General features: G+C 47.1%; 1 protein-coding gene and 1 non-coding gene across 13 annotated transcripts in view; one reads left to right on the top strand and one right to left on the bottom strand.

Moving 5' to 3' along the window:
* The window catches only part of PTPRU (protein tyrosine phosphatase receptor type U), a 462898-nt gene that overhangs the window by 228622 nt on the left and 208035 nt on the right, over window positions 1-26241 (bottom strand). For all 12 annotated transcript variants that reach the window (XM_053267787.1, XM_053267777.1, XM_053267779.1 and 9 more), the window contains 5 exons: window positions 8745-9016; window positions 7351-7432; window positions 5626-5741; window positions 4753-4927; window positions 1143-1436 (listed from right to left, as the gene is read on the bottom strand). In XM_053267787.1, coding sequence (XP_053123762.1) covers window positions 1143-1436; window positions 4753-4927; window positions 5626-5741; window positions 7351-7432; window positions 8745-9016 — 939 coding nt within the window. The remainder of the gene's footprint in view (window positions 1-1142; window positions 1437-4752; window positions 4928-5625; window positions 5742-7350; window positions 7433-8744; window positions 9017-26241) is intronic.
* On the top strand, window positions 7590-7658 carry TRNAV-UAC (transfer RNA valine (anticodon UAC)). The gene has a single exon. It is a non-coding gene; the product is annotated as a tRNA-Val (tRNA).

The following is a 26241-nucleotide window of genomic DNA, read 5'->3' as shown; positions in this document are numbered from 1 at the left end:
GGTGAATAAATGTATCTTAAAAGCCTTTTTAAAAGCTGTCAGAGATGGGGAGGCTCCTTTTTCAGCAGGAAGCACGATCCAAAGCCTTGGGGTAGCAACAGTGAAACAACGTTGCTCAGACTGAGGAACCAAACCTGCAGCAACTGTTATATGAGCTCAGACCCCCCTGTTGTTTCTTCAGATCACCTAGCTGTAGTACCAGTTCCGGCCATTATATGGGTGGTGCTGCAGTGCTCTACAAAGGAGGCTGGCAACAGGAAACATCTGCATGGAAGTTGCTGTAGAGGCAACAGGGAGGTACATGAATGAGCCCTGCTAGCAGAGTCCTTTGTCCAAGACACGCAGCACCTCAGAAAAAGACACACAAACATCCTAACTGCCAACCTCCAGGCCAAACCTCTTTGCTAAACTCCAGCAACCAACAGGCTTGTTCACACAACTGGTGGCAGGGTAGAAGTGCCCAGCCTGGGTAGAAGAACCACACACATTCCTTATTTTTGGTCATGTGCTTACAACCATTAAGGTAGGAGGCGAGGAGAACGATCGTATGTGAGGTGTCAACCAACCTTGTAAGCAATACTGCAGCCTAAGATTCGCTTTTTTAGCCACTGCTCACACCACTGGCTGATATTAAACTTGTCATCCACAAAGACACCTAAGTCCCTTTCATATGTACTGCTGCCAAACCAGGTCTTCCAAGTACAGCCAGGCAGGGCGGAGCCACTGCAATGCTGTGGGCTACCTCTCCACTGCTAGTGCATTGCATTGTGGGATACTGGAGGACTTCCTATCCCACTTCAGGAGATTGCCGCCACACTGCTCATGTGGGCACACAAGCAATGGAGCCCTGAAGATGCTCCGATCATGTGGAGGGAGGGAGGTACAATCCTGCCTTTCCCCCAGCCCTCTCTACTTTGGTTGTGCGAGCGACCTTACTAACAGCTCAGCTGATTCAATGTATTTCAGTACAGAGTGAAAACTTAACTGCAGATTCACTAAACAATTTAACACATCTAACAGGTTGTTAAAAGGATTACAAGAAGGTTAATACATAGGAAGTGCTTTGAACACACAAAAGTGCTATACAAATGTGACACAATCCATGTTCATTGAACAGCCATGCTAGGAGAGAAAGCTCCTACCTGCACACTTTGTCCTGCTGATGAGTGGTGGTCCAGGTTTGCCAGTCCCTCCATCTCCTGGCCGGGTGAGCAACACACTGATCTCATACTCAGTATCAGGATCCAGGTGCCACAGCTTGTAGGTCTGCATGTTCACCGCATGCACTTCTGACCAGGGCCCAGAGGTCATCCGGTACTCAATCTCCTTCCTCACAATGGGGCCATCCCCTATGATGGAGTTGGTGTTGAGCTGGATGATCAGGTATGTCGAGCCTGCTCTCAGCAGCTGTGGAGGTGCGATGGGCGTGGGTGGCTCTGTCGGAAAGGGCAGACAAAAGGTTAACCAAATAGACCTTCCTCTCTTTTGCTAACCTTGCTTTGCATCTTCCCACCAACTGCAAATGGTTCTCATGGGGAAACTGTCACAGAAGACAAGGGAGTGCTCCAAGATTCAGGATATTTGTCCAACCTAGCGTACAAAAAGACTATTTTGTGGCAAAATTTGTGCAAAATTTATGTGGGTGTTTTTGTCCGATTTGAAAAAAAAAAAAAGATGGAAATGAAGAATTACCATGGCGTCACTTTTGCCTGCATGGAGCTTGGCTGTGATAACATCATCAAGATGGTTGCCATCACACAAATATTAAACCTTATCTCAGTAATTATTTGGCCAATTTTATTGTGTAATATGTCATTGGAAAAGTATTTTCACTAGCTACAAAACATGATGATATGATTTCTGACTTTTTTTTTAACATACCAAAAAAGGGGAGGGGGAGATTATTTTTAACACTAATTTCTACCATAGATGTTCTTACATGTTTTGAATATCTTCTCGGAACTGGCTGGTTTTTCAGAAGGCAGACCTTTCTGGACAGTGAAATTCTAGGCCATATGAGCAGTCTGAAAACTAATACGCAGTTTGAAGTAATAAGAAGCCATTAGTAATTCCAGCAGGTTGGTAGGAATCTTGATTCTGACCCAGGCATTGGCTCTGTGTGTGACAAAGCACACAAATCCTTTGTTTCTGGACCAGACTACACATGACACAAGATAGCCATGACTGGATCTCTTGCTACCTTTTTAAAAGCTTAAAAACAGCCATAAGGGGTGGGGGGAAACAGCATTCAGGGGGTATTTTTCTCCATGCCATTTTCCTTACCCACCATGCTGTTTTCCTGATAAGAACAGCCACCCCACATGATCACTTCTACCGGTAAGAAGAAGGAGAAACAGATCCTCATACTGGAGTTGTCTTTTCTTACCCAGATGAGCTAACAGTAGTTGGGCAGGATGTGATGTTTATCAAAAAAGACTAGAGTAATGAGTAAACATCCCATTCTCTAGTGCTCCTTCCCAACCAAATTAGCCACCTCATAACTGCTTTTATAGAACACATTTAATTTCAAAGCAGGCCTGATAGTTCTTCCGGTCCACTGCATTACAGTTTTTGCACATCTAACTTGTGAATTTATTGATACCTTTTGCAGTTACTCTTATAGCCGGCTTTCTGTTACTACGCAACTGTAAACCACCTTGGGTATGTTCAAAGCAGCAAAGCATGGTGGAAATTGTGAAATAAGGAAGGTAAATTAACACAGAATGAAACCATCCTCTGCCAGCTGAGACTCAAGGGATGGGGACATGGAGACTTGATTCTTATGGGTCAGGACCAGTGTTCCCTGTAATAGGAATTTGCATACATTGTTGACTACAACTCCCAGCATCCCCAGCTGCAATGGCCTTTGGATAGGGATTATGGGAGTTGTAGTCAAAAACATCCTGGAATCCCTCTTACAGGGAACTTTGGTCAGGACCTCGGAGAACTCCAAGGAGGAGAGCAAGAGAGCTGGGTACTAAATGCATATGATGGATGTTCCTAAATCCATCATATAGGTGCTTGGAGGTGACTATTGGTTTCTATGACCAGGTAGAGTGGATTCGCCCTGCCCCTTCCTTGGGGAAGGCTCTGTTATTTAAAGGGGTCCTGCTCAATTTTTAAAGTACTGGCTTTAGCAGTGCTGGAGGACCTCTACCTGGGCTGGCAGGTCCTTGAGGGACTCCTCCAAGTCAGAGAATAAAGGTTGGATCATATTCTTTGGTCATAGCAGAGCTCCGGCCTCTGGTTTTCCTGCTGTTTGTACATGGCAGGGTGGTGGTGTCTCAGCAGCATGAGGGCACCAAAGTTCTGAATAGTGGGTCTTCCCATCCTGTCTATCCTTTCCTGAACTATCCACCTCAGCCTCAAATGTCCTAGATTGCATATTACGACATGTGCACAGGAAATCCTGGCATATTATATCCCAGATTCTTTGGAAGAGGCAGTATATAAGAAAATTTAAACAAAACAAACAAATAAAAATTCTATCCTAAAGTCACAGCCACACTCCAACCCTGGCTCATAAGCAAATCAGAGGCTACATATAGCCCTTCGTTACTCTGCCACCACAGTTCATCCCAAAAGATTTGGCCCTGTTATGATGTAGATGATATGCTTAGGGTGCCACAGAGTTGCAGGATAAATAATGTACACAACAACACCTGTCAAAATATATGAACAAAGTACACACTGGGAAGCAATACCTTTACTTTTCTCCTGCTTCCTCTAATTGTGCTTCCTCTAATGTTCACCGAATCGCAAAATCTATTCATCTGTTAGAATCTGTTCTGCAAAGCAGGAACTGAGACTCCAAATCTCCTAGAGACACCGATTCATCCCCAGTTTCAAAGCACCTTCCTTTGTGCTTTGCTTGAGTGGCACAAGTAATGGTAAACCGGAACTGGGATTGGACCTTTCCCCACAACAATCAAGGAAGCTATTCACACGTGCAGGCAAAACCAGGTTAAGGAAACCCAGCCCGGTTTTGCCTGCGCATGTGTACTGCTGGGATTGTGCCCAATCCCGGCAGCGCCTCGGTGGCAAACTTGCCTCCAGAGCCACCCTCTTAAACAGGGTTAGGAGAGCAAGTGCTCTCCTAACTCCACTTTACTGGTCAACTGCCAGGCCCAACTGGCTTTGGGGAGGCGAGGGGAGGGAGGATCTCCATAATGCACAGTGCACTCACGCGGTGCATTGTGGGAGATTTGGGGGGTGAGGCAACGCAGCCCAGCACCCCAACTCTACAAGCTACCGGCAGAAGCCGTCAATTCAGCTGCCCAGCAACAAGAAGAGGATATCATCCACTGGTGAAGTAAGCTTATCGAGGCTTCCTCCCCCTGCCCCATGGAGCCCTTCTCATGGAGCATGAGAAAGGGCTCAATAACTTTCTTCTTCTGCCCTCTCCCAGAATGACAATAGGTCAATGTCAGCCCCTAACATCTACTGAAGAGAGCTGGTCTTGTGGTAGCAAGCATGACTTGTCCCCTTAGCTAAGCAGGGTCCACCCTGGTTGCATCTGAATGGGAGACTAGAAGTGTGAGCATTGTAAGATATTCCCCTCAGGGGGTGGAGCGGCTCTGGGAAGATCAGAAGGTTTCAAGTTCCCTCCCTGGCATCTCCAAGACAGGGCTGAGAGAGATTCCTGCCTGCAACCTTGGAGAAGCCGCTGCCAGTCTGTGTAGACAATACTGAGCAGGATGGAACAATGGTCTGGCTCGGTATATGGCAGCTTCCTATGTTCCTATGACTTACCTTTCACAATCAGCTCAGCAAAGTTTGAGACACCAGAGCCCCTGCCAGACTGGGTGACACAACGGTAAAAGTCCTGATCCCCCTTGGAAACCTTATCCAGTTGAAAGGAAGCCAGGAACCTCCTGTGGCTGATGTGTTTTACCGAGGTGGCCAGCACAGTCATTCCGTTCTGTCTCTGCCATCCAGAAAGCAAAACAAAAACAAAAACAAAACAGCCTTATGAGCAGGGAGGTCTCCAGGGGGTAAGCAAGAGGTAGTGGAAGCTGCCCACCCCCAATTCCCCCATCCAACAGACTGGAACATTATAGAAAAGACTCAGATAATATGAGAAGATGTTAGGTTTGGGTTCAGGTCTAGTTTACTGGGCGGGGGGCCCTCTGAACCAGTTTGTTTGGTCCAGATTCAGTTCAACTCCCAGATTTCCACAAATGGCCTCACACAGGGCTTCCCATCAGAGGGTACTAGAACCTAGGGGTACCTGAAGGACTCCCAAGGGGTAATTACAGCCCTTCTGCCTCCCCACACTGTAGCTGTGCTATTTGTCCCCACCAGCTTAAAGCCAACATGACCTCAGCGATGTGTCCCTCCTCCACCACTCCTGATTGGCTGGCTATGTGCTGAAGCTCAGCACACCACTCCCGTCAGCCTCACTCACGGGCTTCAGGAAAATTAGCACTGAATACTCCCACTAAAGTTAATAGTGGGAGTATTCAGGGAAACACATTTGCAACAGGAAGTGTACAATGTTCTTTTAAAAGGTTTGGAACCCCTGGCCTACCAGAAGAGCCAGACTGCACACATGTGAGCCACACAGCAGGAACCAACATGACAGAGAAATAGTCTATGAGGTGTAACCAGGAAACCCCCACCTACCTGCATGAGGAACCTCTCTGCCTCAGAGGCCTTCCCAGCAGCCACACACTGAAAGGTGGCATTCTGCTCTGCGTTCACCTCCACATCACCCAGGCGGGAAAAATGAGGTGCTTTAGCTACCAGGATAGAGAAAGGTAGGATAAATCCATAGCAGTCTTGAATCAGAATCACTTCCCCACACCCCGCTTTCCCGTCCTGCATACCCACATAATATGGCTTAGTAGTAAAGAGAACTTGTACTGCCTTATGGTCATGGCCCAGCCCACAAGCAACAGGCAGGAGTCAGTTCTAATGGGGGGAAAGCCCACAAATCCCCAGCACCAACACTAGCTGCTGAGGTGCAGGATCCAGGCCCTGGCAGGAAGAATGAGAGTCAAAATCACCTGTAGGGTTCAACCCAGACATTTCAGAAACCTCTCACTCTTCCACACCTGCTTGCCCATGAAGGAAGGCCATGAGGGAAGAGGTATCTGAGAGAGAATGAGGTTCTCAACTCCTAGTCTGGGAGCTTTCCCTTCAAGGAGCAACACTCTATAGCAGACAGGTGGAGTCTGAGGGAAGTAGTCAGGGATGAGAGACATAAAAGTTGAAGGTGGGGCTCTGATGGACCAACTCGTTCCCTTGGAGCTCTCCGTGGTCCTGAAGACTGGCCTGGCCTTGCTGGCGGCCAGGAAAGGATACTTACAGACCAAGAGCCCTTTCAAGCACTAAATCTATAAGATGTGGACATGCATAAAGGGGGAAATGGGATCACAGAGGCAGCTCCTGACACCTCAATGCATTCAGCAGGCTGTGGATTTGTGATACATAGCAATAGCACTTACATTTATATACCGCTCTATAGCTGGAAGCTCTCTAAGCGGTTTACAATGATTTAGCATATTGCCCCCCCAACATTCTGGGTACTCATTTTACCGACCTCGGAAGGCTGAGTCAACCTTGAGCCCCTGGTCAGGATCGAACTTGTAACCTTCTGGTTACAGGGCAGCAGTTTTAACACTGCACCACCAGGGGCATACATACACTCTAAAAATATCTATGGCAGAACTGCACAAATTCAGCCCTCCTACAGATGCTGGAGTACACTCCCATCAGTCCTGACTATTGGCCGCTGTGGCTAAGGATGATGGGAGTTATAATCCAAAAACAGCTGGAGGGCTGATGTTGTGCAGCCCTGTTCTATGGCGTACCAGAGCTGAAGATTTGTGACAGAAGGGGGTATGCTTGTTTTTAAAAGGTTGTGAACACCAGTTCTAAAAGAATTTGGGGTTGCTTGCATTTTTGTGAGGTGCAGAAAGCAAAGCGGGGGAAGACTGATGTTTCACTAGTTGCTGGATAATGTTTTCCTAATTGCTGGCTGGCTCAAACCACAGGATCGGGAGACCATGCTCCTAACACACAGCAGTTTAGTTGCTAACATATATTATTAACTGTCTCCACTATACAAGGTGGGGGGGCAGGAAAGGCTGCTCTCTCTCTCTCTCTCTCTCTCTCTCTCTCACACACACACACACACACACACACACACCATTCCTTCCCACTGCATTAGATGGAATATCTTCTCCTTGGCCTTTTCCAAACAGGAGGTCATTAATGTTGTCAGAGGACAACTAACAAGAGCACCGGAAAGCAGCTCATTAAAGAAAGGAGTGCTTGGCAGTGCAAGAGATCTGTGATGAGCCCGTGTCAGGAGGGAGATGGCCATCAGGGCACAGAAATACTTACAGCAGGGATAATTCAAGAGCAGAATGTCGTCGAGGCCGAGGTAGCCTCTGCTCTCAGTGGAAATCACTGCCTCAAACAGGACCTGAGGAGAAATCAGAGAGATAACTTGTCAGGGGAGGAGAGCTGGTCTTGCGGCAGTGAGCATGAATTGTTCACTTTGCTAATCAGGGTCCAGCCTGGTTTGTATTTGGATGGGCAATTATGTGTAAGCACTGCTTGCTGTAGGGGATGGATACTGAGCTGTAGCTCAGTGGTAGAGCATCTGCTTTACATGCAGAAGGTCCCAGGTTCAATCCCTGGCATCACCAAGAGTCTCCTGCCTGGGAGCTTGGAGAGCCACTGCCGGTCAGTGTAGACTATCATGAGCTTGATAGACAAATGGTCTGACTTGGTAAGGCAGCTTCCAGTCTTAACCAATATGACGAATACGACGGACATTTAGATACTGCTTTTCAACAAAGGTTCCCAAACCAGTTTACATAAATATAAATACATACATACATAAAATAAGGAGATGGGGCCATAGCCAGCAGCAGACAGAGCAGACCGTGCTCACATGAAGTTACCCATCCAAATGCAAACCAGGCCAGGCCCTGCTTAGGTAAGAGGACAATTCATGCTTGCTACCACAATACTGGCTCTCCAAACGGCTGAAACTTGTGGGTGGGTGAGGTGAGGGAGAAATTAGCAACTGCAGCCTCACCCCAGAGGCTGTAAGAAGATTAGAAAAGTTGCTCTATCTCCACAGTTCCTTTAACGTAGGTAAATAAAGCTGTGGTCTTTGTTTGAACCTAAGGACGTTGTCTCGCCTCCATCTTTCGGAGTGTAAAACAGCCAGATAATGGAAACAGGGTTTTGAACTACAGTTTGGCTGACGTTAGAGAGGAGGCAAAGGTGATTCTCCATAACGTGGCTATGGAAATGTCATAGACACACACACACCCCGCCTTTTTAGTGAAAGTGGGCATGTTGCATAATGCAAGCCTGGGATTTCCCCCCTTAAATATGGGTTGCCCCGCCTTTATTACCTTGCCTCTCCCACATCACAACAAGCACATCCATCCGTCTCTTTCTTACGCTCTTGTTTTCTCCTTTTACACACCATCTTCCTTCCACTCCGGTTCTGTACTCCCCCACCCTTCCTCTACCATAGTGGTTCTTAACATGGGGGTCCGCCAGATGTTCCTGAACTAGAACTCCCAGCATCCCCAGCCACAATTTATTGGGGATACTGGGGGTTGTAGTTCAGCAACATCTGGTGGACCCCACGTTAAGAACCACTGCTCTATCACATTTCTGTTTCCCAAATCTGGATCTCACCCCAGCCTCTGAGTGCCGAATTCCAATCAAGTCCTCCCTCCCCTCTAGCTTCCTCCAGGTTATCCTGGGCTCACCTGGTACTCGTTGGGCCAAAACATGCTGACAGCCAGTTCGACTTGGTGCCATTGACGCCCATGGGAGCCGGAGACATTCCACACCACGCTGCCCAGCGGGCCTCCGTTCACTTTCACATAGACATTCAGCGTCCCAGGGCTGTGCCCATCTCGGCTGTACATGAAGTAGCTGAACTGGAGACAGTGGGTGTCATTCTCACTCAGTGTCTGGAAGAGGATGTGAGCTTTCTGCCCCGGAGCATGCTGGGAGGAGTTGACCATCAGGTAGGAGCCTAGCATGAAGAGAGAGGAGGAGGAGGATGCAGTGTGATGGGTTTTAGGAATAACTCCACCCCATTTTAGCCTACTTTCCAGTAGGCTTATGAGATCACCCGGCACTCTGTGTGTCCATGTGTGTGTCCCCACCATCAGCTTTGCAACACCTGGAGCAATATGAAAAGTTGAACCAATATGAACCAAATTGAGTACATTTGTAGGGACACCTCAATGGTGCAGTTTTTGATGATGTTATCCACCCTGATTCAAGATGGCGGACATGTAAACTTTTGAGGCGCAAGTGGGCTAACTTGTGAACCACCTAAACAATTTGAACCAAATTTGCTACAGCTGTAGGGATACACAGGGACACCCCAATCATGTAGTTTGTGATGATGTCATGCACCCCTATCCAAGATGATGGATGCATGGATATTGGAGGTGCAAGAGGTCTAACTTGCGGACCACCTAACCAATTTGAACCAAATTTGATCCAGTTGTAGAGAAAGGAAAGTAGGCAGATTAGTTCTTACTAGAACAACTTGTTTCTTTATTTAATTTGATTCTGCTAGGCCTAGAAATGATGACCAACTTCTAACCTTTTTTTTAACCTTCAGTCTTTGCTCTTGTTGTTTTTCGGAATGTGTTTTTAGGAGGTGTTTGCTCTTCCTTCTCAAACATAAGGATTAGTGAGAAGGTTAAATGTGAGTCAACTAACAATAAATCAAGGAAGAAGCAGTAAACAAATGTGTATGTGACTACAAGTTTCCTTTTAAGAGAGGATGGGAACACTCACTAAGGCAGGTATTCCCAACCTGTGGCACGCCAGAAGTGTTGGTTGCTGAGCTACAACTTCCATCATCCACAGTCACAATATATTGTAGCTGGGGATGATGGGAGTTGTAGTCCAACAACATATGAAGTACCACAGGTTGGGAATCCCTGCACTAAGGTATGACTTTATAGAGACATGATAAATTTTAGGATTAAAATGGGGAGATGCTAATCTAAAGTCAGGTCCCCACTGGGCTTCCTCACTTGACTCTTCTTTCTTTGCAGCTTGAAAGTACGTAAAAGGCGTCTTTACTTTATGAAATACCTTATGTAATCAATGCTATGTTTTAATGTCTTAAGTTCTGTTTGTGTTCATGCTTATATATGCTGTAATAGAAACTATACAGGAGAACCTAAATATTCACAGGGGTTCCGTTCTCCGCTATTGCTCAGATACAGAAACCGCAGATACTGGATCATTGGGGTGATGGAAATCCAGGGGTTAGCTTCCCAGAGGTTGGAAAAAGTCCCCCAAATGGGGTAAATGGCCCTAGAAATGTAGGGGGAAGTGGTTCACGGGTCCCTAGCACTTTGTGGGTCTCCAGCAGTGCTTCCCAATAGTAAAAAATCAGCAGGAAATCAGCAGGAAATTGCATTTGTGTGTGGGTGGGGGGAGAATAAAAAAGAGCCATGAGATGGCTCCCGAACTCAAAATGGCAAATGGAAATGACCTCCAAGGTCATTTCCGGCCACCCCCAACCCACAGATGTGTGGATTTAACCCTTTTAAAAACCATTTTTAGCCTGCATATACCGAGGTCAGGTGTCTATTGCCCAACCGCGTATACGTGAATCCACAGATGCTGGATCTGCGGGTATCAAGGATCTACTGTGTAAGCAAACTAGGAATTTTATGAAAGTTTTGCTTTTGAGTATTTAACTTTAAATATGGCCGTTACAACACCCTTGTGAGGAATATGAACCCACATGCAATTTAATTTCTGGAGCGGAGTCTTGCACACAACAGTGACCTGATATAGCTTATAGGTAATCAAAATAATAAAGAACGATCCACCAGTGGCGACCACAAAAGGAAGTTGCTCAGTCAAGGTCTGTGCATCCTTCAGACATAATGCCTGCAATATTGTTAGCATGAACCCAGCTTGATCAGATGGAGCTATGGTTCATATATCTTTCTGTTTCAGGCCCGAGAGGTTCCATTGCACATCTGATAAACACCCTTCCATTGTTTCATTTCTTGAGCAAAGCAATTAGTTCAACTATAACATCTCATGTGAACAAAACCACACGTTGGCACAACAGAACCCTACAGTGGACAGTTCCGCCCTGGCCGAATGGGTGCGACACCCTCTTTTCGATACTGATGAAAGTTCCCAAGCAGCAGATACCACTAATGGTTGATTCCTCAAAATGCAAGGGACTTATGCATCTCAATTAGAGAACATTCTGCCAGGAGCAGAATCCATAGTGTCGTTCCCATGCAAAGATAAAAGGCATGATTTGCAGCAGATCAGATGCTTTATCTAGCAACATGGGGAGCTGTCTTTTACTGAGTCAGACCATTGATCTATCTAGCTGTCTACACAGACTGACAGCAGCAGCTTCTCCTGCAGGCAGGAGTCTCTCTCAGACCTATCTTGGAGATGCTGCCAGGGAGGGAACTTGGAATCTTCTGCATGCAAGCAGGCAGAGCAGCAGCATCTCCTAAGGGGAATATCTTACAGGAGTCACACATGTAGCCTCCCATTCAAATGCAAACCTACATGAGCCCTGCTTAGCAAGGGAAATGATTCATGCTTATATATCACTTCTCAACTAAAGTTCTCAAAGTGGTTTGCATAGAAAAATAAATATCAATAGATTATGCCTGGATGAAGAGAGCTCTCCAATGGAAATCAGTAGGGCATTCAAAGGGTCTGCCCTACTGACCCATAGGTGGCAGGGTGCGTGTGCATGTTAGGGCTGAGCTATGTTTTGCTGCTGCTTTCTGCTTCACAGTGGAGGCAACAGTGAAAGGGATCTTCCTACTGACTTCCATCCCCTACCACGCAATGCTCTTCAGAACACCACCACTGTATCATGTCACTTAGAGCACAGCTGCACAACTTGCTCCCCCCAGCTGTTGCTAGACTACAACTCCCATCATTCCTGGCTATTGGCCACTGTGGCTGGGAAGGAGGGGAGTTTGTTGTTGTTGTTGTTTTTACATTTTATATCCCACTCTTCCTCCAACGAGCTCAGAGTGGTGTACTACAGTTTCTCCTCACAACAACCCTGTGAAGTAGGTTAGGCTGAGAGAGAAGTGACTGGCCCAGAGTCACCCAGCAAGTAACATGGCTGAATGGGGATTTGAACTCGGGTCTCCCTGGTCCTAATCCAGCACTCTAACCACTACACCATGCTGGCTCTGATCTTTAAAAGTTGATGTTTGTTTGTTTGTTTGTTTGTTTTTCTATGTTTGTTTTACATTTTATATCCCGCTCTTCATCCAAGGAGCCCAGAGTGGTGTACTACATACTTAGGTTTCTCCTCACAACAGCCCTGTGAAGTAGGTTAGGCTGAGAGAGAAGTGACTGGCCCAGAGTCACCCAGCAAGTCTCATGGCTGAATGGGGATTTGAACTCGGGTCTTCCCAGTCCTAGTCTAGCACTCTAACCACTACGGAGGCAGAAGCAGCTGGTCCTAAGGAGCTGCGGCGGGGGTGGCGGGGTTGGACCTGGTTCACGCAGCTTTACCTGACAAATGGGCAGTCTGTAGGCAGCACGGGAGACAGAGGAGCAACTCAAGCCACCTCCTTTGGCGCCCCTCTGGCTCTTTCAGATGAGCTGGAGGGTTCAAGCTGTATGGCCCTAGCTTAGAAGGGAACTGGGAGAAAGATGGCAACTATCCACCACCAAGATCCTCTGTAGCCCATGCATGATTACACACTCACAGCAGTGCCTAGGGCCTAAAAGACAAGACCATAGTGCCCCCACAAGAGCCCCTGATGCTGCACCATCTTGGACAGTGTGGGAAAGGGAATGGTAGCAAAGGCTCACGTTGGGTGCTGCCGTCGGGCTCCAACCCACTACGGGCTCAAATCAAAGGATCATTTATTTGCCCAACATCTGCTGGACACTCAGCAAAGTAATCAAAGCTTCCCAAATTATTTCTGGAGCAGACTGACAGGTGGAGTCTGCCTGTCATAACTGGGGATGAATACGCGGGGGATCTGGGAAGGACGTTTAGATCAAATTAGACCAGAATTTGTCCCCAAGAACAGTGAATTCCATCAAAATGCCAGGCAATGAAGACTTGGGTATCACAGCAGGTGGAAGAGATGGCAGCTATTTCCACCCCCTCCGGAGACACATGCTGATCAGGCTTCTCCTGGCAAATAATTGCTATTGAATGTTCTGCCATCCCCCAGGTTTGACAAGCAGCTGCCCAGGAAAGGCATTGAAGACACAAACTTATATTTCACCTAGTTAGTCATCATTATTGTATTTACCCCACTACAAGATGACTCTGAATTTAGCACGAGCCCCTTAAAAAAAACAGAGGTTAAATACAGCTTATACCTATATTTACCCAAAGGGAAGAGGACTCTGAATTTAAGGTGACCCCCTGATTTCGAATGTCAAAGAACTTGGAAAAACCTAGACTTGGATTCAGGTAAATACAGTATTAAAAGGAGGAATGACTTTGGGTCCTGCTCTCTCTGGCAACTAGCCTGGAAGAAAAGGCCTCTCCAGTGTAAAAGAGAGAGGTCTGGCTCAATTCAAAGTTTTAACTCAGGTCTGGGTAAATTTTAAGGCCCGTGGGATCTTCAGTGCAGCCCATGGTACCCTCGGCAAATTGCAGAAATATCTTCTGCTACTACTACAAACTACAATGAACATTTAGCATTTCAACAAAAGTTCTCAAAGCAGTTTATGAAAGAGAGAGAGAGAGAGAGAGAGAGAGAGAGAGAGAGAGAGAGAGAGAGAGAGAGAGAGAGAAAAGAGGTTAACCTGTGGTTTCTGAAGCCACACATCCTAATCTGGCAAACCAAAGCTAAGGGCGAAAAGGGACCCGTGGTTTCCCTCCCCACAGAGTGGAGTTTTGCCACCTTTAACTCTGGTTCTGCGGCACCAGCATAACGTCCGAATGCTGGCACCTCAGTTTCGGTCCCATGGGACCAGAGTTGGAGGAAGCTCCTCCCTCACTCCAGCCTGACTGGCTGTGCAGGCGGTCCTTGTGTCAAGCAGCCCACACAGCCAGCTCCCCCACCTGTCTGCAGTCTAATTGACTGCAGAGAGGCAGCTCTCCTGAGCATCTGAATTTGGACAGGAGAGTGGTGGGAGTGGGCACGGAACCGCAGGTCCATTGGACCCCTGTTTCTGCGTTAATTCCATGTGCATTTGGCCAGGGAGAGGGAGGGAGAGAGCTCCTTGTTCCAAATGGAATCACAACCTGAAAAAAGAGGCATGTGATAGAAACCAGCAACCACCACTGGGGTTGATAGGGCCAGTTGCTCTCCCCCTGCTAATCCTAAGAAAATTGTCACTATAAAACGTGGCTCTTTGCTCGCTGAGAGGGGTCTAGGACTAGCAAGCAATTCCCTTCGTAGAATAAAGCAGCTCACTGGCCTACAAATGTCTGCTACCACATGTCTCAGCATCAGGCTCCCCCTTCATTCCACTTAAGTGAGCAGTGCAGGTGTCGAAGGGGAAGAGAGTCTGTGGAATTGGCAACTTGTCAAAATGTCTGCCCTAGAGGCAAGATTGTACACTGCGGCGATGACCTGGTGGAGTGTGTGTGGCATACTAAGGCTGGTCTACTGCAGGGTTGCACCAAAGTAGCCCTCCTGCAGATGTCGGACTACAACTCCCATCATCCCCAGTCACAGTGGTCAATAAGGGATGATGGGAGTTGTAGGCCAACATCTCCAGGAGCGTCGAAGTTGTGCAGTCTTGCCCGACACTTAATGAGTTTCACAAGCCATTGGAAACTTGCATTTGCACAGTGTTTACAGAGATTACCGGCAGCTAAATGAAGGCAACAGAAGCAGCAACTTTGGAATCCAGTCCAGATGGCTTTTCCTGCATGTAACAGTACCATTAATAGCAATCATAACCATAAGTCTCTCTTATTGATCACGTGGGGCCATAAGGTGGCTTGCAAAATCACCATAAAGGGGGGGAAATGGATACAAAGACAACCAATAAAACAGTTATGAAGCAGGATAAATGACTGCCATCATCCCATGAAAAAATGTGGCCTCTTTGTCTAGAATGGGCCGACCCGCAATCACTTATAGCTGCATCCCATTCATTGTCGCCTCTTTCCTACAGCCCAGATTGGAAGTGCACATGTTTATGAATTACGGCTGCGTACTTGATGACAGCTATAATTCAGTTTGCAAATTGCATCTGATGTGACAAAGGGTGCGATGCATAAACCCCATCTGGATGCCGGAGACCTCCAAGTGAGTTTCGGTTTCCCGTCACTCTCCTGCATCCCACCCACTGCTACGTCCTCAGCACTTCAGCTGCCTGCCTCCTAGCCAAACAGACCCTGATAATTATTTGCTACTTGCCTGCAAACTTGCTAGCTGCTTCCCTTAAGCCTTTATTGCCTCGACACTCCTAGCTCCACCTGGATTTAAACCATTTAATTTCCAGTTTCAGTTCCTCGAATCATTTAACAGAGAGTTGCTTCTGACTTTAAACTGTGCTTAGCAGGCTGTTTGGCTGCTCCGAGGCCATTAGTGTAGCAAACAGCATTTGCATCTTGGGGGCTTGGGAATGAGGAACATAGGAACAGAGGAAGCTGCCATATACTGAGTCAGACTCTTGGTCCATCTAGCTCAGTATTGTCTACACAGACTGGCAGTGGCTTCTCCAAGGTTGCAGGCAGGGATCTCTCTCAGCCCTATCTTGGAGATGCCACCAGGGAGGGAACTTGGTGCCTAGATGCTCTTCCCAGAGTGGCTCCATCCCCTGAGGGGAATATCTTACAGTGCTCACACTTCTAGTCTCCCTTTCATATGCAATCAGGGCAGATCCTGCTTAGCTTAAGGGGATAAGTCATGCTTGCTACCACAAGACCAGCTCTCTTCCCTATGATGGGTACTACCCACCATCCCATAACACAGTGATCTTCGCTGTCTTACAACCAGGGGCCACTTGAGTAAAAAAAAGACCCTTTCAATGTGAGAGCCATTTCCCACTGTGCTGATCTCTGCACAGTACTGTGCTCTTCTCAGTGCTGGGAGGGCCCTTGAAGAGAGACAGAGCCCTCTCAAGATGTCTAGGAGGAAAACACTGAGAAGGTCTACACTCCCCAGCACTCTGTGAACCAGACCAAGGTACTGTGCTTATTTCTGCTCTGCACCCTTTTCCCCCTTGTGATATTCCGCAGTGGCGTAGTGACGATTGAGAAAGGAGGGACAATTGTCACCAGGCCCCAAGGGTCCCCCCCCCGCAAGTTTGCCCCTCACCCTCAGCCAGGGCGCCCCCTTCCCGCACCCAGTCGGTGAGCAAAGCGCTCGCCAGCTGGGAGTGTGAGGCACGTCCCTCTCCTCTGCAGCCATCGTTTCAATGAAACACTGGCTCTCAAGGAGTGGACTCTCCCCGCCCCCAAGCACTGCCCCCCCATGTCTGATGTCAGATGCAAGGGGGCGGGCCAGTGCCAAGAACAGGGCAGTCACAGCCCCACCTCCAGCATGGTTTCATTTCCCCCTGTCAGCGGTTGGTGGAATCACTGAAAGGGAGCACCCTTTCAGATGCAGGGGCAGACACACACATGCATTTTGTGTGCACAAAGGAACACCGAGGGGGCGGGTTCGACTTTGTCTCCTGGGCCCCACAGAACTCCCTAAAAGGTAAGGTTGCGCTGTCGGGTTGGTGTCAACTCCTGGCGACCACAAAGCCCCATAGTTGTCTTTGGTAGAATACAGGAGGGGTCTACCATTGCCTCCTCCTGCTCAGTATGAGATGATGCCTTTCAGCATCTTCCTAGATCGCTGCTGCCCAATAGAGGTGTTTCCCATAGTCTGGGAAAGAATACCAGCAGGGATTCAAGCCAGCAACCTCTTGCTCCCTAGGCAAGTTACTTCCCCACTGTGCCATTAGGTGGCTCACAAAGCTCCCTACACCCCTGATATTCAACACACTTCAGTGTGCTTAGGAACTTAACCCCTCCTCCCCCCAATCCCCATATGGTTAAGCTCTCTTTATTTGTGGTTTCGTTATCAGCAGAAATAGGTGGGAACAGAACCCCCATGAATAAAGAGGTCCTCCTGTAAATTATATTTATATAGATCCCTCCCTTCCTCCAAGAAGTTTTGGGTGGCATACACTGTCTGCTTTTATCTTCACACTAACCTTGCAAGGTAGAGTATGATGACAGATAATGACTGACCTGTGGGCACCCAGTAAGCCTTGTGATTGGCAGCAATATGAACTCAAGGCTCTCTGGTCTAAATTCAATGCTGTAGTCCAGGGCTGCACAACTTCAGCCCTCCTGCAGATCTTGGACTACAATCCCCATCATCCCTGACTGTTGGCCACTGTGGCTGGGGATGATGAGAGTTGTAGTCCAAAAACAGTTGGAGGGCAGACATCCGGAAGCACTGTTCTAGCCACTATCCTAGGGAATAAAATCGGAACCTCTTTGAATCCAATCATGACCCCATACAACAGACTCCACTGTCTCAGATATTAGAGATTAGAAATATTAGTTCGCTCCCTTTGGATGTGACTCTGACTGAGACGGCACATTCTAACAGGCACGTCAATTCCACACCCACTATGAAAAAGCTGGGAATGCGTGGATAAAACAAATGAGAAGTTTTAAATATCCTATCTATCTTACTAGCCTTAGATTGTGTAAGTAACAAAACCAATCCATTTATTTAAATCTGGAATTGTTTTCTTGACAGCAGCGCCTTTAATTATTAATGGCATTTACTCATTTCATTTACATGCAGCCACATGGCGGTCTTTTCCAAGATTCCTCACCAGGAAAATCAGGGTTTCTGCAGGGCAGAAGGCAGCAAAAACTACATATCAACAAACACGTGCACTGTTCCTGCCTTCTACTGGCTGACAGAGGAACTGCTGGCCACCGTGACACACATGCTATACGGTGCCCATAATGCTAATACAGTCTATTCTAATAGAGGAAGGAGTAATTGAGCCTGCAGAACAGGAAGCAAAATGTTCAGCCCTCAGAATGTGGAGCCCAAAGACAGCCGTAAAACAGAATCGCAGCTGGCAGGAATCCTACAGCATTCCGTAACAGCATCTGCTTCCATATTTATTCGCTTTTTCCGTTGGGTTCACATGGTGCCACTTTTCTTGGCAATTTCGTCAGCTGCTCAGAGCCGTATGGGATGGGGGTGGGGTGGGAAGGGGAGCTAGCAAAAGGGAATCCAGAATGAGAACCAAAAAAAGCAAAGCCAGAGATGAGAGGAAGAGGGTGGAATTGCCATTGAGCCGGTTTACCGAACTGGACTGATTGTTGTGGAAGCCAAAGAGACGATGCTTTCAACTCGGAACCGAGTTCGAGAGAGAGAGGTGGCAGAGCCAGGGGAGCTGCTGTTGGAAACACAGGAAATCCATCCGCTCTCCATTGTATCTGGAGAGAGATAGCTTGATCGTACATCCGCCAGCAGGGAAGGAGAAGCACCCAGCCTGGATAGGAGAGCCAGGCATGTGTAAGGCTCCAATGGGGAGGTGGTGTGTTCCTGGCCTTTCTTATGCCCAGAATTACAGAGGAGACCAGAGAAGATTACTTCATCACCTCAGCCCTCCTCCTGGCTTGCTGCATCTAGGGATGTGCATGGAACCAGCACAGGGAATTTTGTACATGGGGAGGGGGGGTGACGTTAAGGGCAGGGGAGGGTGCACTCACCCCTCCCGCCGCTTTCATCCCACTGGCGCTCCATTGTAAATCGGTCCAGTGGGGGGCAGCATACCTCCCTGCCTCCCCATCCCCTCATCAGTCTGAAAGTAAGTGGAAGTACCCAGCGCACTTGCATACGTCGGCCACAAGCATGTCGCGCTCACTTGTAATAAATAAATAAATAACTAGATAAGATGGAAACCTGTCCCCAAAGGGCTCACAGTCTAAAAAGAAACATAAGATAGACACCAGCAACAGTCACTGGAGGTCCTGTGCTGGGGGTGGAGAGGGCCAGTTACTCTCCCCCTGCTAAATAAAGAGAATTGACATATTAAAAGGTGCCTCTTTGCCGAGTTAGCAGGGGTTATATTAAAAACCTGGACACTAATAATTGCTCAGACAGACCCTGCTCTTGTCTTTCTTTCTGATGAGCTTTCCCCAAGACATCTCTGAGAAACTCAGAAATACCACACTAATTCTGAATCAAACCGAACAGAGCTCACGTTTCACTACTGCTCTAATGTGCAAATTGCTTTGTAACCTTTTCCCATTTCGCTGAACAAGCCCTGGAGTAGTTGAGACCAGTCAGAGTCTATGAATCTTTCTTATACTAAGCCAGACCATTGGTGGCATCTGTTGGGTCCTGACAGACAACAAGACCTAATCAGAGTGGACACCATTCTTAACCTTGCAGCTCAGTTGTAGCACACTCATCAGCACTTTAAAAATAGCATTTTATAACCAACATTTTAAAGTTTTACAGTTTTATAGTTTTGTAACTTCTTAGATATCAAGATCTTAGAATTTTAAGACTTTGGGATTCTAGGATTTCAAGATTCCAGGATTCTGAGATTCTGAGATTTAGGCCCCCGGGATTCGAGATCTTAGGATCTAGGGAGTTTTATGTCCTTTTAATGTCCTTTTCATGCTCTTTGTGTCATTTTATGCCTTGTATGCCTTTGCAACCTACCTGTTATTTCATTATGCCATTGTGACTTACTTTATGCTGGTCTAAGACCGTAATAAAGATGATTTGATTTTGCTTATCCTGGTCTAAGGCCGTAATAAAGATGATTTTTGACCAGTGGCTCTCCAGGGCCTCAGTCAGGGTTCTTTTCTAGCCCTACTGGAAATGTCAGAGATTAAACCTGGGATCTTCTGCATGCAAAGTAGGGACTGTGGCTCAGAGTTTATAGCATCTTGAGTTTATAGCATCTTGCCCAGGAAAGTAGAGCTCTTACTCCATGACTAAGTGCAGACAGAGGCGCTCTTAGGACCGGGCCATGAGGATCTAGCCCGGTCCTTCTCCACCTGGGGGGGGGCCCTCTGAGTAGTGCCAGCAGTGGCCGTCTGTGCAGACCGTTACCACAGTAGTGGATGGGGGCCGGGCAGGGGCCTCAGTGGGTATGGGGCCGTACTGAGAGATTCCTGCCTGCAACCTTGGAGAAGCCGCTGCCAGTCTGTGAAGACAATACTGAGCTAGATAGACCAATGGTCTGACTCAGTATATGGCAGTTTCCTATGTTCCTATTTTCCCTACCCAGTTTATGGTTGTGCGAACGGCCTTCACAATTAGCAGTAAACCAAGATAGTGAAATCCAGATCTTTCAGAGGCCACCAGCTAAGTGGGGGTTAATGTGGAAGAGGGAGTGAGGAACATAAATGGAGCATATAGTCTTGACTTGAACACCGCGATGCTAACAGATGCCAGCAATCAGTGGCCAAGTACCACTGAATTGACACTGCTGGTTCCCAAGCGGCATGGAAGCTGCTCAAGAGGGCAGGCAGAGGAGGGCGTGCAGGGTGAGCAGCTGTGAAGCTACTGATTGAGCAACCAGGCCAAACGGGAGACGGCAAGAGATTGGGGGTGGCGGGGAAGCAAACAGAGGCAACTTCAAGGAGGAAAATCGACATTCTGTAGGAATCTCAGAAGAGGCCACTTTTCCAACCCAACAACCTGTTCTTTGCGTTTTACATAACTGTAGATCCAGGATGGCAGGGGAAAGGAGGTACTACAAAACCAATAAGGCAGTTCATGTGATTGAAAACTGGGCAGGAACAGAGGAGTCAGACCATTGGTCCATCTAGCTCAGTACTGTCTACACTAGGCCCGTTCAACTTTTCCCACCACCAGCTGTTTTTGGACTACAACTCCCATAATTCCCAGCCACAGTGGTCAATAGTCTGGGATTATGGGAGTTGTAGGCCAATATCCGCAGGAGGGCCGAAGTCGTGCAGCCTGGACAAGCATCTGTCAGGGATGCTGCAGCAATTCTCAGCAGGGGGTGGTCTAGAAGACCGCCAAGCTCCCTTCCAACTCTAAAATTCGACAAGCCTTCTAACGATTTTTAAGAGGAACATAATGCTTTCAAGTGGAACCCAGCCATGCGCTGACTAGTGTGTAGATTCCCTTTCCCCTTGTTTATTTTCTCCTCCTGTGAAATTATTAATGTGCTAATGAGGCTTGGCCCGCTTGGCCCAAAAAACACCACAGCTAACAACAGAGCTTTGAGGGTGTTCCTTCATCTGAATCACAGCCAAGAGACATCTTTTGAAATCCCGACTTTGCACTGCTCAATCTGCCAGGACCTCATTTATTAATGACGGATATTTCCTCTTCACAATACCAGCCAAGGATGAGATTAAAATTAAACGGCTGCAGGGGATCTCAGAGAGACGATATCCTGCCTCGGCTGGGAAAATGCAGACTCCGACTCATGGGCGCTTTCCAGATTCAGCACTGAAACATGCAGCTGTCTCAAATCCATACGGCTTCCTTTAGGAAACCATTTAAGGGCTAATTCTACCTTGCTTGTGTCAGAAGCAGCTAACCAGCTTCTGTTCTTTTTCTCAGGCTCTCCTGAGGTCCCTTTCCCAACGTCATCTTGGCTTTTTCTTAGGTACTTGCTTCATTCAGAGATCCCAAGATCTGAACCTGAGGATTAAAGTAGGTTCTCTGAAGCAAGTAGGGAGCTGCAGTTCAGCAACACATGGAGAATATGTTGGGAATCCCCAGGCTGGCGGCACAGGTTGGGAATCCACGGGTTATAATATTGGTCACATGACTGGTCTTGATCAGTGGTCCCTATAACAAGGATTCCCATATGTTGTGGACTACAACTCCCAAAATCCCCAGCTAAAGGCCACTGCAGCAGGGGACATTGGGAGCTGTAGTCAACATCTGAGAATCTCTGTTACAGGGAGCATTGGTCATGACGTCCAAACCACTTGACCTTTGTTTATTCTGTGCAATATTATGTACGGATTGCAGTGCAATGTCCACACCATTGTGCAAGATCGCTCTTGCGCAAAAAATGCACATTGGATATACCATATTGGATATAATGGCTGTACTGTCACACAACAGCATATGTGTGATTTTTGCACTTCTGGAAGAGCACTCTTATGCAACTGCATGAAGGTTATGTTGCAGTGTGTGCATAACATTGCACAGTATGTCCGCCGGCATCCTGAACTCTCTTTAAACCTGGGTTACAGATCACAGTTGTTTCAAGTAAGTAGGCTAGAATAAACCAAGATAGGCTGTGACATCTGAACCAATCTTGGATTATTCTAACCTAAATTGGAAGTCGATGCTCACATGGGTAATGTGTGTTCTCAAGGACTGAGGATATTGTTATGAGCCAGATTTTAACCAATGGTTCCGTGTGATGTCTGAACTGGCCCAATGTGTGAACAACTGTATGTGTACACAGATGTATATGTGCATACACTGTGCACAGATTTTACATGCATTGAACATAACGTGATCAGGACTACAATCCTTTCTTATTTCTGTGTTCTCAACATTCCGTAAAATCCTGGAAACTTATAAGAGTGAGTTTTTATAAACTTGTGTATATTCCGGCATATCTAGGGAGTCTCCAAAGTATGTAGGAACCACTACCTTGTTTTGGAGTGGCCCAGCTTTGTTTCCACACCAATAGGCACTGACCACCTGATGGAGTCACAAAATGAAAGAAGCAAAGAGACACTCTAAAGCATACAGTAAGTATGTGCGTCCGTGTGTATATGAGAGCAATCAATACAGCAACTGGAGAGGAAACAATCAAAAAGCAGAGGCCGATGGCTGTGCTACATCAGGATGAAATCCAATGAGAGTGTTAACAGGTCTCACAGGCTAAAGGATGGCAGTCTGTATATTGCAAATGAGCTCCACTCCAAAGCAATTGCTGTTATACTACCCGGGTCCCTAGAGGAGAAAGCTGAAAACACTTCTGGCTGTGAAGCATCAAAGGGAGGCGGGTAGCAGGGAAAGTCCGGGGGGGGAGGGGGGAGAAAACCATCAAACCCCTGGGGAGATCCATCTATCCTGATGTTTCCAATCAACCAGGTCCATTGGCCTGTTGGGTGAAATTGGAACCATACAGGAGGCACGTTAAAGGCAAACACCAGGGGAGTCAAATGTTCAGCAATGTGCGCCTTGCCGTTAACGTTCCTTCAAGACTTCTGCTGGAGCAGGTGGTCGAATGCAGTGGTGCACCTAGTTGGTTTTGTAGCCTGGACCAAGAAGGCTACAGAAGGCTCCCCCGCAAGCCGCCCCCCTTCCCCGCCCTGGTGAAGCCCCTTTTTAAAAGCTTGCACCGTTTTGGCCCGTTCGCCTGCTGACCTCCTCTGTTCAGCGCAGCAGGGAGGCTAGCCGAGCAGGTCTGCCTGCACAGTGCAATGGTGCGAGTGTCACAAATACATGACATCATGCACTTGTGATGCTTGCACCGTTGTATTGTGCAGGTGTAAGTGGCCCAGTGGCCACAGGCAGGAAATCTGGGACTCATTCTGCTGATGTCTTTTTGTTTATTTTTATAATACGAAATGCACATATAATATATACAAATGTATATGTTGCTATTTTTTCCTTTGGTTAAAACAGCTATAGGAATGAGATATGGATATGGATATTATGCATATGGAATATGGATATTAACCTTGCCCTTGAAGGGAGAGGTTAATTCTCCCTTCTGCACTGTTTCTCCAATTTAAATAAAGTGTTTGATTAGTAGTGTATGAGTATTATTTAGTCTTTCTCCCTTTCTCTGCTCTGTGAACAAAATAAAGTGTCATTCAATCATAAAGCAGTCTTATTGAAATTAAGGGGACACGTTTACTTCCAGTGGAAGTAACTTCAAAAAAGATTGTTTCAATGGGAGTACTGCTGAGTAACTTAGTCAGGACTTAGTCAGTAACTTAGCTAGTGACTGGAACAGCCTGTCTCCTAACTCTAACATTTCAGAGTGAGTGTGTGTGTATACACAAACATAGACACACACTCACACACAATCTCTATGCCAGCCTTGCTCAACTTTGCCCCCCCCAGTTGCTTTTGGACTACAACTCCCATAATGCCACAATGGTCAATAGCCAGGGATTATGGGAGTTGTAGCCCAACATCTGCAGGAGGGCTGAAGTTGAGCAGCCCTGCTCTATGCAGTACCTGAGCATAGAGGTTTGTGACAGAAGGGGTACATTTGTTTTAAAAGGTTGGGAACTCCTGGTCTAGCCCATTCCACCAACCACCTTGGAGATAACTAGCTTTTTCCTCCGACGCCGACTCCCTGCTGGGAGAACAGCCCTGGGAAAAGGTGGTGACACTGCTGCCACCTCCAGCGGAGGGGAGAGTCCATTAACAGACCGATCAATACACCGCTTCATTTGTTCCAGACCGTTCACCCGGCTCGATAGAATTTAAGGGCAGTTTTAATTGACACTCTGCAACAGGGATCAGTCATTCTCCGTTTCCTACACACCATCTTCCCAAACAAGGAGCCAAGCAAAAGAGGGACCCTCCCCCTTCCTGATGTCGCTCAACACCATCAACTCTTTCCCCTTTTTATTTAAAACAGGCCACAAAACTGGCCCTCTCCATCCCCAGCACAGCATTCCTCTAGTGGCTGTTGCTGGCGTCTATTTTATGTTTCCTTTTTAGACTGTGAGCCCTTTGGGGAAAGGAAGCCTTTAAAAAAAATTATATCTATGTATCTTTGGGAACTTTTGTTGAAAAAAAATATTCTTTGTATACATATCCATTTCCACTGCAAGAGTTAAGCTTGCATTTGTGTAGGCAGAGGTGAAATACAGTAGGGAAGGGTGGACAGGCCTGTCTGCTTGGAGGTCTGACAGACATCCAGACAGGCCTGTGATCAACATGCAACACTCTCAGGCAGTGGATGGGGCCAGGCCGATAGCCAGCCTAGAAGCTTAGGGTGGGGCTGTCAAAAAACAAGTGTATCAGCGGTGGGAGGGGGGGGCAGCTTATCTGGTCCTCATCAGACCTAAGTGGAAGCAACACTCAGTTATTTTAAAAGCGTGTTTGGGGGAAACGGAGAGGCAGACCCACCCTTACCCTCACCCCCTGGTCTGGTTGAGGCTCTAGCACCTTTGCACACTCACACACACATGCACACACATACCAATAAACTGGGCCCAGCTGCCATTTTGCTGGTGGCCACTATTCCACTCCCCACAATAAGGCCCCTGAACAACACCTATGTCAGGGGCATTATGGGGAAAGCTGACATCAAAAATATTCAACAAGCCGATACAGCCATCTTCCATGCTATTTGTAGCAGTGTGAAGTTCAAGTGGCGCATACTGGATGGGTTCAGACAGCAACAAACTATGGATCCTGAGCCAGCACAAGCTCCACATTCCAGTTTTACAATTGGCCCATTCACACATTATCTCTATTCACACAAATAGTACATGTACGAGTATAGTGTCTCAAACAGCATAACGTCTGAATCGGGCTATCCTGGCTTGTTAAACTGTGGTTTGAACCAGGGCCAGCCCAGCCTTCCATGGGTCCTTTCCTACCTGGGTAGGTCCTGAGTGTCACTCAGTCACTATCACATGAAGGCCATGGGTACACAGATGGTTTCAAGGATCAGCAGTGAGTCCTTGTGAGAGTCCCAGGCCCATGGAAATTACCCCAAAATGCTAAAACATAACAATAGCTTTGATTTTAAGAATCCACAGTTTGCTGTATTCAGATGCAACAACAAACCACAATGTGTCTTAAACCTGAAACTGAAGCTTCCAGTCTCCTTTCGTCATGCGCAAAGGGGATGCGAACAGGCCCAAGGCTTGCTCTTGTAATGTTAAGCCACAGTTTAACATTATAGGCAACCCTTGTTGCCCACAGATCCAGCATCCGTGGTTTTGTGTATCCATGGTTGGGGAACTGACACCCAAAGTTGGCATATGCAGAAAGGGTTAAATTTGCATATCCGTGGGTCATGGGTGGCTGGAAATGATCAAGTGTGGGAGCCATTTTATGGCTCTTAAAAAAACAAACCAAAAAAATTCCTTTCCCTGTGAAAAATCATGGAATAATGGCAAAATTAAGACTTTTCGGGGGAACTGCTAGAGGACCACAAAGCACAGTAGAGCACTTTTCTTTTCTCTTTCTCTTTCTTTTCTTTTCCTTTTCCTTTTTTTTTTTTTTTTTTTTTTGGGCCCCTTTTTGCCATTTTTCATTAGATTTTTGGGCCTCCAGGAAGCTAACCCCTGCAATCCCATAATGACTCAGTATTCATGATTTCACTATCTGCCATAATTGC

The sequence above is a fragment of the Hemicordylus capensis genome, chromosome 7 (assembly GCF_027244095.1).
Source record: "Hemicordylus capensis ecotype Gifberg chromosome 7, rHemCap1.1.pri, whole genome shotgun sequence".
NCBI classification, from domain to species: domain Eukaryota; kingdom Metazoa; phylum Chordata; class Lepidosauria; order Squamata; family Cordylidae; genus Hemicordylus; species Hemicordylus capensis.
The sequence above is the reverse complement of the archived record's forward strand: the minus strand, read 5'-3'. Positions and strand labels throughout refer to the sequence as shown.